Raw genomic sequence first — 11,197 nt, forward strand, 5'->3', positions numbered from 1 at the left:
ACAGTGTGCTGAGAAAAAGGCATGAAATTATATTGAGAAAGACAAGTCCCATGATCTTCAATGTCAAGCTGGAGACCTAAGAGTGCTGATGGTATAGTTCCAGTTCAAGTCCAAAGGCCTCAGTTCCAGTGTAAGGGTCAGCAACCTCAATAACCAGTAGAAGGTAATGTTTCAGTTCAAATCCAAAAGAAAGAAAAATCCCCCCTCATTTAAAGAAGGGTCAGCCGTTTTGTTCTAGTCCGACCTTCAATTGATTGGATGAGGCTCACTACCATTAGGGAAGTCCCTCTGCTTTCTGTATTTATTCTACTGATTCAAAGGTTAATCTTATCCAGAAACACCCTCAGGGACACACTCGTAATAATATTTGCCCAAATATCTGGGCATCCCTTGGTCCAGTCAAGTTGACAAATAAAATTAAACATACTTATGTAAGTCCTTTGTCACAGATACATATTGTAATGTTTTTCCCATTTGCAGTTTGTCTTTTAGTTTTAAATTTTAATTGTCTATTTGATCACCTTTTTTATTTTCACTTGTATGTATTTAAGATCAGCATGTTCATTCCTGCAAAAATAAGGCAGTAGCCTTTTCCCAATAGCCTTGGGAAATGCTAGCTAAGTGGAATAAGGTTTATTTGGGGGACAGAGAAAATATTCCAAAATTCATTATAATACATTTTTGGGGGGATTTTGAGAGAAATTACATTGAATCTGTGAAATTACATTGAATCTGTGAACTCTTTGGGGAACTTTACCATATTTACAATATTAAATTTTCCCATAAATGAACAAAAGATGTCTTCTCACTCGTATTGATCGAGTTTAAATTATTTTAGCAATGTTTGTGGTTTTCACAGTAAAAGTCTTGGATCTTCTTGGTTAAACTTATTCTAAAGTATTTTCTTCTTTCTGATGCTCTTAGTGGAGTTGTTTTCTTAATTTCATTTTCAGATTATTCATTGATCAGGTATACAATACAATTTTTTTTTTGACCTTTCTTGGCAGAGTAATGTCTTTGCTTTTTATTTTTATTTTTATTTTTTTTTAGTTTTTTATTTTTTAAATTTTAAAATCTTTAATTCTTACATGCATTCCCAAACATGAACCCCCCTCCCACCTCCCTCCCCATAACATCTTTCTGGGTCATCCCCATGCACCAGCCCCAAGCATGCTGCATCCTGCGTCAGACATAGTGAAGTAAGCCAGAAAGAAAAACACCAATACAGTATACTAACACATATATATGGAATTTAGGAAGATGGCAATACAATTTATTTTTGTGTGTTGAAGCTGTGCTCTGCAATTTTCCCGAACTTATTGCTCCTAATTTTTTCTTTCCTTTGGGATTCTCTTTATATAAGGTTGTATCATCTGTGAATAATTTTACTCCTTCCATTTTAATTAGAATGTCTTTTCCTCCTTGCCTACATGCTAAGGCTAGAATGTCTGGTTGAATGGAAATAGAAAAAGCTGACATTCTTTCCTTTTTCCTGACCTTAAGGGGAAGCTTTTGTTGTTTCACCTTTGAGTATGGTGTTAGCTTTGAGTTTTTCAAAACTGCCCTTTATCATATTGAGGAAGTTCCCTTTTCTTTATAGCTTGTGGAATGTTTTAATGATGAAATGGTATTCGATTTTGCCAATTTTTTTGTGTGTGTCTGTTGAAATGATTGTGTGCTTTTTCTTATAATCATTCTGTTAATAAGATTAGTTGATTTTTGTGTATGGAACCAACCTGGCATTCCTAGGGAAAATTCTACTTGGCCACGGTATATGATACTTTTAATATGCCACTGCATTCAGTTTGCCAATACTCTGTTGAGAGTGTTTTATATCTGTACTCATAGGGGATATTGTTCTATACTTTTCTTTTGATGTCAGTATCTGACTTTGGTATCAGTTAATACTTGTCTTATAGAATAAGTCAAGAAGTGTTCCTTTTATTTTTTGGAAGAATTCAGGAAGAAGTAGTATTCTTCTTTATTTTTTTATTTTTTTAAATTTTAATTTATTTGTTTTAATTGGAGGCTAATTACTTTACAATATTATAGTGGTTTTAGCCATACGTTGACATGAATCAGCCATGGGTGTACATGTCTTCCCCATCCTAAACCCCCCTCCCATGTCCCTGCCCATCCCATCCCTCTGGGTCATCCCAGTGCACCAGCCCAAAGCACCCTGTCTCATGCATGCAACCTGGACTGGCAATCTGTTTCACATATGATAATATATGTTTCAATGCTATTCTCTTCAGATCGTCCCACCCTTGCTTTCTCCCACAGAGTCCAAAAGACTGTTCTATACATCTGTGTCTTTTGTTTCTGTTGCATTGATCTCTGCCCTAATTTTTATGATTTCTTTCCTTCTACTAACCCTGGGGTTCTTCATTTCTTCCTTTTCTAGTTGCTTTAGGTGTACAGTTAGGTTATTTATTTGACTTTTTTCTTGTTTCTTGAGGTAAGCCTGTATTGCTATGAACCTTCCCCTTAGCACTGCTTTTACAGTTTCCCATAGATTTTGGGTTGCTGTATTTTCATTTTCATTCGTTTCTATACAGATTTTTATTTCTTTTTTGATTTCTTCTATGATTTGTTGGTTATTCAGAAGCACGTTGTTTAGCCTCCAGATGTTGGAATTTTTAATAGTTTTTTTCCCTGTAATTGACAGCCAATCTTGTTGCATTGTGGTCATAAAAGATGATTGGAATGATTTCAATTTTTTGAATTTAGCAAGGCTGGATTTATGGCCCAGGATCTGATCTGTCCTGGAGAAGGTTCCGTGTGCACTTGAGAAAAAGGTGAAATTCACTGTTTTGTAATGAAATGCCCTATAGATATCAATTATGTCTAACTGGTCCATTGTGTCATTTAAAGTTTGTGTTTCCTTGTTAATTTTCTGTTTAGCTGATCTATCCATAGGTGTAAGTCGGGTATTAAAGTCTCCCACTATTATTGTGTTATTGTTAATTTCCCCTTTCATACTTGTTAGCATTTGTCTTACATGTTGCAGTGCTCCTATGTTGGGTGCATATTTATTTATACTTGTTACATCTTCTTGGATTGATCCTTTGGTCATTATGTAGTGTCCTTCTTTATCTCTTTTCACAGCCTTTATTTTAAAGTCTACTTTATCTGTTATGACTATTGCTACTCTTGCTTTTTTTTTTGGTCTCCATTTGTGTGAAATACCTTTTTCCAGCCCTTCACTTTCTTCTTTAAAGGTTAGGTAGGATTCATCCTGGACTTTTCTTTGTTGAGAAGGTATTTATTACTGATTCAATCTCTTTACTTGTTATTGGTCTTTTCAGATTATTTCTTAAGTTTTGGCAGTTTTTGTTTCTGGTAATTTGTTTCAACTAGGTTATCACATCTCTTGACACAATTTTCTTCGCATTTTTATAGATACTTTATTTTTTGTAAAATCAGTAGTAATGTCCCCACATTCATTCCAGATTTTAGTTCCTTGTTTTACTTCTTTAGTATAACCTAAAGATTTTTACTGTTGTTGATATTTTTAAGGAAAGAACTATCAGTTTCATTGATTTGCTACTTTGTTTTCCCATTCTCTACTTCATATATCTCCATCCTAAACTTTTTAATTTCCTTCTTTGTGCTAGTTCATCTAGTTTAAGATGTAAAGTAGTATTTGAAATGTTTCTTTATAAGTTTAGGCTCTTATAGTAATAAATTTTCCTCTAAGCAAGGCTTTACATGCATTCCTTTCAATTAAGTAATTAGTAACAAGGGAAGACTTACTTCTGCTCTTTATTTTCTGTGTATCTTATTTTTGTTCCTCATTCCCTCTATTGGTAACTTCTTTCAAGTTTGATTTTTTGTAGTGAACCATTCTGATTCCCTCTCATTAATTTTCTGTGTTTATTTTATTTACTTTTTAAATGACTACCTTGCAGATTGCATTTAATATCTTCAGTGTAGAGCAATGTATTTTGAATTAGTAGTAAATTAGTTTCAAGTGTACAAAATATGCCACTACACAGCTCCATATTCCCCCTTTTATGTTGTTGTCAGAAATTAAATCTTAAATATATAGTGTTCCCATTACTACACATTTATGACAAATATTTATGACTTTTTAAACATCCTAGAGGATAAAAGAAGAGTTCTTAGTGAAATATACAATAATAGTGGCTTTTATATTTATTTATGTAGTTACTTTTAACAATATTCTTTATTTCTTCATATGGGTTCTTGTTACTGTCTATAAACAAACAAATAAAGATATACTCAGCTCCATTAGTAATTAGATAAATTTTTTAAAAATCACAATAAGGTACTACTTAAGACCTAGTAGAATGGCTATGAGTTAAAGTAAATAGGCAGATTTGTGTATTGCCAAAACATTACAGAAATTGGACCTTCACACATTGCTAATGGAAATGAGAAATTATGTGGACACTTTGGAAAACAGAATTGCATTTTCTTTTTTTAATTTATTTTTTAATTGAAGGAAAATTGCTTTACAGAATTTTGTTGTTTTCTGTCAAACCTCAACATGAATCAGCCATATGGATACCTGTGTCCCCTCCTTCTTGAACCCATCTCCCAATCCCTCCCCATCCCACCCCTCTTGATTGATACAGAGCCCCTGTTTGCATTCCCTGAGATATACAGCAAATTCCCATTGGTTATCTGTTTTACATAGGGTAATGTAAGTTTCACCGTTACTCTCTCCATACATCTCACCCTCTCCTCCCCTCTCACTGTGTCCATCAGTCTATTCTTTGGGTCAGTTTCTCCGTTGTTGCCCTGCATAAATTGTTCGGTACCATCTTTCTAGATTCCATATATATGTGTTCGCATATTTATCTTTCTCTTTCTGACTTCACTCTGTATAATAGGCTCTAGGTTCATCCACCTCATTAGAACTGACTCAAATGTGTTCCTTTTTATGGCTGAGTAATATTACATGGTGTATATGTATCACAACTTCTTTATACAATCATCTGTCAGTGGACATCTAGGTTGCTTCCATGTTCTAGCTATTGTAAATAGTGCTGCAATGAACAATGGGATATATGTGTCTTTTTCAATTTTGGTTTCCTCAAGGTTGTTGGAATTCCCTAGTGGCTCAGATGGTTAAGAGTATGCCTGCCATATGGGAGAACCAGGTTTGATCCCTGGGTCGGGAAGATCCCCTGCAGAAGGAAATGGCAACCGCTCCAATATTCTTGCCTGGAAAATCCCATCGACTGTAGCCTGCCAAGCTCCTCCATCCATGAGGTCACAAAGAGTGGGACATGACTGAGCGACTTTACTTCACTGTCTTTCCTCAGGGTATATGCCTAAGCCTGGGATTGCTGGGTCTTATGGTGGTTTTATACCTCGTCTTTAACAAAATCTTTTTTTGTTTGTTTGTTTGTTTGTTTGTTTTCAAGTTTTATTTTTTATTTTTATTTTTTAAATTTTAAAATCTTTAATTCTTACATGCATTCCCAAACATGAACCTCCCTCCCACCTCCCTCCCCATAACATCTTTCTGGGTCATCCCCATGCACCATCCCCAAGCATGCTGCATCCTGCTTCAGACATAGACTGGCGATTCAATTCACATGATAGTATACAGATACCATTTTCCATAGTGGCTGTTATCAATTTGCATTCCCACCAGTAGTGCAAGAGGGTTCCTTTTTCTCCACACCTTCTCCAGGATTTATTGCTTGCAGACATTTTGATGATGGCCATTCTGACCTGTGTGAGGTGATACATCATCGTAGTTTTGATTTGCATTTCTCTAATAATGAGCAGTGTTTACCATCTTTTCATGTGTTTGTTACCCATCTTTATGTGTTCTTTGGAGAAATGTCTGTTTAGATCTTTTTCCATTTTTTGGTTGCATTGTTTGTTTTTCTGGTATTGAGTTGTATGAGCTGCTTGTATATTTTGGAAATTAATCCTTTGTCAGTTGTTTCATTGGCTATTATTTTCTCCCATTCTGAGGGTTGTCTTTTCACCTTGTTTATAGTTTCCTCTGCTGTGCAAAAGCTTTTAATTTTAACTAGGCCCCACTTGTTTACATTTATTTTTATTTAGATTGGAAGTTTCTCATGAAGTTAAATATAGGTTTACCGTATGCCATTGCAATCTCAGTTGTAAAGTATCTTGCCAAGAGAAGTTAAAACATTCTTTTTAAATATCTATATGAAAGTTCACAGTAGCAATATTCCCTAAAGCCTATAAGTAAAACAACTCAAATGTCTTCCAACTGGTGAATGAACAGAAGTACCATATCTATGGAGTAGAATATTATTCAGCAATAAAAAAAGAATGAAGTAGCAATATCTAACACAGGTAAACTGCAAAAACACTATGCCTAATGAAAGAAATCCAACAGAAAAGAACGCATATTGTATGTTTCCATTTATAGTAAATGTCTTGAAAAGGCAGATGTCTAGAGACCTAAACTAGACCAGTATTTACCAGGGTCTATCTGGGGATAGTATTACAGAGAGACTGTAAATGGGCATGCAGTATCTGGGGTGTGATGAAAATGTTCTAAAATTCGTTGTGATGATGGGTTGTACAGCTCTGTAAATATATTAAAGTCATTGAATTGGGTGATTTCAGCATCACTATCAAAGAAAGAAACCCTACAGACCTGTCTCTCCATAGCAACACCCATTGGATAGAGATGATTGGGAGCCTGGGAACAGTGACAGAATGAATACTTCATAATAAATGTTTTTATACACTTCAATTTCTGAATCTTATGGATGTTTTACTACTTCTAAAACTTAACACAAAGAAACTCACTCTTCCAGGGAAGGAAAAAAGGTACAGATAATTCTTTCAGGAAGCCTAATTTTGACTTTAAAGTGTGCCAGGTGAGGATTAAAAGACCTATGTGTTTAGTGAGCATCAAGTATGAAATGTCATTTGGGGCTGGAAACAACAGAGAACATGGACTCAGGGTCTGAACACCTGAAAAAACATACAAACACCACATATAAACCTATCAATTAAAAAAAATAAAACAGGGATAATGCCATTCATCCTACAGGAATATTGCCTAAATGAAATCACGTATGTAATAGTGATTACATAGCTCATGGAAATGAGATGGCAACAGAGCAGAAAATAGGCAGTTTATCCCTTCTGAAGCCAGATAATTCTAGCCTCCATTCACCAGGGCTGCTCTTCACTTTGGTCAAAGAGGGATTTGGCCAAGCTGACTTCTGGACCCCCCATCTTGCTACCCAGAATTAAGCAGTAACATTTCACATAAAGTGAAAACTCCCTTCACTTCAACCCTTGCCCAACCCCATCCCCTTCACTCTTTCCCCAGTTCAACCCCAATCATGATTTTCAGGCCATGTTTTTATACTTTAACTCTGCTCAGGCATCCGCACTCACCAGGGCCCCAGACCAACCCCAACCCAACATTGTTTTACTAGGGGAGGAATGATTTTGTGTTTTCCATGGCCCCATGGAACACCTTCCCTCTCCCTCGGTGGAGATCCTAAGCTGTACGTGGACGGGGCCTGGGTAGCTGGAGAGACTCTTATATACCTGTTTTAAAGTTCAAAAGTGAGAGATTTGCACATAAAAATTAGAGACGTTTATTTATGCATCAACTATTAACTTTATTTGAAGAACCAGTAACTTTATGTGAAGAACTGCCAACACTGCAAGAAAAACACTTCAGTGAAGTTTTTCTGCAAGGGCAATACTGCAGACTTCATGGCAGGCAGGGTGACCTTGGGCAGTCACCCGGGACTCAGGGGAAAGTCCAGTCTAGGATCAGTCCTCCTTGTCGCCGTCGCCCAAGGTGAGCTTGTCAAAGACGTACTCTGCCAGGCTGCCTTCCGGGGACCCCACGTTGCTCAGGTTGCTGACATGGTCTCCCAGCTCCTTGATGAACTTGACCTGCTGGTCCAGGTAGCCGGTCCCCAGGAAGTGGCACAGGTGGGCGTCGATGCTGTCGGTGGCCAGCTTGTGCAGGTCGAGCAGGCTCTGGTTGACGCTCTTCTCCAGGTGCAGGGTATCTTGCATGGCCTGGAGTGCGCTCTCCCACTGCTGGGTCTCGGGCATTCTGATGTCAAGGAAGGAGACGCGGCCCCCACGCCGGTTCTGCAGGAACATCAGGCTCTCGGCTGTCTTGCTGTGCTCGTGAGAGCGGAGCAGGAAGAAGCGGTAGAAGTGCTTCAAGCCCACATCATCACGGTTGAGGTAGAAGGCCACGGCCAGGCACTGGAAGGAGGCGTGGAACTCCAGGGCAGTGTGGCTGTTGAGCGCGGCCTCACACTCAAGGCGGTAGTTCTGACGAACCTGTGAGGGTGGTGTGGGCATCATGGCGGGCGACTCCAGGGCCCAGGGAATGGGGGCTCGGTCGGCAGGTTTGCGGGGCCGGCATCGGCGGGGGCGCGAGCGCCAGCGGCCTCCTCGGAGCCTTCCCATGGTGGATGATGTGGGCGACCAGAAGCGGGCTCTGGGCCAGACGACAGGTGGCTGGGTGCGGGCTCTAGGATGGATGGGTAATGGCGTCCGTTGGGCCAGGTCAGTGCCTGGGCTTCAGATTGGTTAAGGAAGAGGTCACGTGGGTGGGCGGGATCCGTGGGCAGGCGGGGTCTATGGTCTTGACCCGCCTCCTTTCGCCTGGTGACGTAATGGCTGTTGAGAAGGGACTATAAGACAATTTCAACAATCAGGTCCAGGAAAATAACCCAGAAAAGCTCCACTCCTTGTCTCTCTCCAGGTCCTTCTCACCTATACTTTCTGATTCAAGTGAAATAGTCAGACTACAGTGTGTAGAAGCTAGTCTCCTGAGGGGCGGATGAGAGGCTGGATAACGTGTCATTTACGTGTGGAAGAAGCCTCTTCGGGGTGGGCTTTGACCAATGAGAAATGGGGGGTTGAAGAGAGCCTGTAAGATAAATACCAATGCTACCCTCTCCCACACTGCCAAGTGACCTGAGGAGTGATTTCAGATTCTAAATCTCTAGACAAGCCTGTTCAGTGAATGATCTGCTGAGTCTTTGTGGCTCATTAGGAAGCAGTAGCCTGCGTGATAAACATGTAGGATTACATTTCTTCACATCTTTCCCTGCCTGATGTTTCATTTTTCTCCCCCTTATTGCTGTGAGTTCACACATTCTATCAAAATCAGCATCTTAACAGCGTTTAAGCTGAGTCTCAGTGTCTGTTTTCTAAAAGTCAAAGCTCAAACTCCTGTGTTGGTCATTCTGGGAATTTCCCTATCTGTTATATGTCTTATTATCTATTATTTTATTTTCTCATATATTTTCTACCTATTACTTCTTTGAGAATTTCCTCTTTGTTCCTTTACTAGCTGGTTGCGATTTCTGCCCTCCCTTGGTCCTATTGTATTGTGGCAGGATTGCTTTGACAATTAACCATCTCTCTAATTTGCTATTCAGCAGTGCCTATTCTATTCTTCTATTTATTGGACTTTTTATTCCAACAATAAGTGTTTTCATTTTCATGATCTCTAGTTTATTTTTATGGAATATATATATATATATATATATATATATATATAACTGCCTGAGGATATTAAGTGTATTTATTCTGAAGTTTTGGTCTTACTCTACTAATGCTTTATCTTTGAGTTTAAGTAAGGTTTTTGTTACGTATTTTTATTTTGAAATATTTTCAAAGTTTCAGAAAAGTTACAAGGATAGTGCAAAGAACTTGTAGCTTCTGAACCATATGAGAATAAGTTGTTGACCTGATGTTTCATCAGCCGAAATACTTCAGTGTCTAATTTCTGAAAACATGGAAATTCTCCTGTAGCTACAATACAACAGGCAAAATTGAGGAATGAGCTTTGATGCATTACTACCATCAAATACTCAGATGCCATTCAAATTATTTTTTTTCCAGTTATCCCCCAAATGCCTTATGCAGTAAAAGGACCCAATCTAGAATCTCATGCTACAGTTAGTTATCATGACTGTTAGCTTCCTTCAGTCTGGTGTAATTCTTGAGTCTCTCCTTCTCTTGCATGCCTTCACACTTTTCAGAATCGTAAGCCAGTTATTTGGTAGAATGTTTCTGACTTTTGGCTTGTGTAATCTTTTGAGTATAAGAGCTCTTTCTTTCATTTATTCAGTTTGATATTTCTTCTTTATAGTTTATTTTTTCAAGTTTTTCTTCAAACATTTGATGATTTTTAATTAATGATTGGTTTTTAGATTCCTTTTTAAACATTCATCTGTGTGAATTTAGAAAGCCAGGGAGATAAGTGGTGGGACAACTTCTACTCTGGCCAGTCATTAGTGAAATTGGAGAGAATCAACTCATATTTTTGGTGAACTGCTGGATTTGGAATCTCCTTGTTCTTCCCGGGTTTTTCTACTCCCCTGTGGGTACTGTCCCAACTTGTGACAGAAGCTTCCACACACCCTGCTCTGATCTAAAAGCATTTACCCCCTCTCTTGCTACTGCTCTGTGTGGGGACTAGGAAGCAGTTGTGGACAACAGTGTGTGTACTTCCTGTGGTATCCAACTAATCACCTTCTTAGATGTGTCCAGACTCAAGGCTGAAGGACCCTGTGCATAATTGAAAATAGTAGAGCCAAGCATGTTCTATCTAATTAATCAGTTCAGAACCTGCCTAGTAACATTTGGAAGTGGCTTATGTTCCTGGTGAGTTTGTATTGCTGAGGAGGACCCAGCAACATTTATACACAGCATTCATATGGCTTCTTCCTTTCTTTGAACAAGCATGACAGGAAAAATAATCAGAGATGAGGGACAAAAACCACAATCCAAACTGCAAAAACTGCCTGTGTTGAGAACATAAAACAGAAATATCTGCAAGTTGGGGCATTCACTGAGAGGTGGTTGGCTATCTAGAAGTTGTTCAAAAACTTAAGAGCCACCTCATCAACTTGAATGTTCTAGGGAAAATGGATGGACCATCACACAAGTCACTTAACATCTTAATGTCTTCATCTATACAATAAGATTAAGAAACTCAAACTTCTGGCGAAAATAAATAGGTAGAACACACACAAATTGGGAAGTTCCATGCAAAAAGTATTCTATTGAAATTGTCACAGGGGAAGGTGGAAGACACATCGCTAAAATGCATTATCTATGCTGTGTAATTCCACTGCCAATTAATTTTATTAACTATAAAAGATGAATAACTTGGGAAAGAAGAAGTCAAACATTGGTTGCATCTTGCTTAAAATAACCATAAATACTATTTGTG

The 11,197-nt window shown here is 38.3% G+C and overlaps 1 protein-coding gene across 1 annotated transcript; it reads right to left on the reverse strand.

Annotated features, from left to right (window-relative positions):
* Nucleotides 1–7,593: 7,593 nt before the first annotated feature.
* LOC114111578 (ferritin heavy chain-like) lies at nucleotides 7,594–8,596 on the reverse strand. Its single transcript, XM_042241867.2, has one exon. It carries the CDS (start codon nucleotides 8,413–8,415, stop codon nucleotides 7,759–7,761), a length of 657 nt encoding a protein of 218 aa, XP_042097801.1. The 5' UTR covers nucleotides 8,416–8,596; the 3' UTR covers nucleotides 7,594–7,758.
* Nucleotides 8,597–11,197: the final 2,601 nt, after the last annotated feature.

The sequence above is a fragment of the Ovis aries genome, chromosome X, assembly GCF_016772045.2.
Source record: "Ovis aries strain OAR_USU_Benz2616 breed Rambouillet chromosome X, ARS-UI_Ramb_v3.0, whole genome shotgun sequence".
NCBI lineage: Eukaryota > Metazoa > Chordata > Mammalia > Artiodactyla > Bovidae > Ovis > Ovis aries.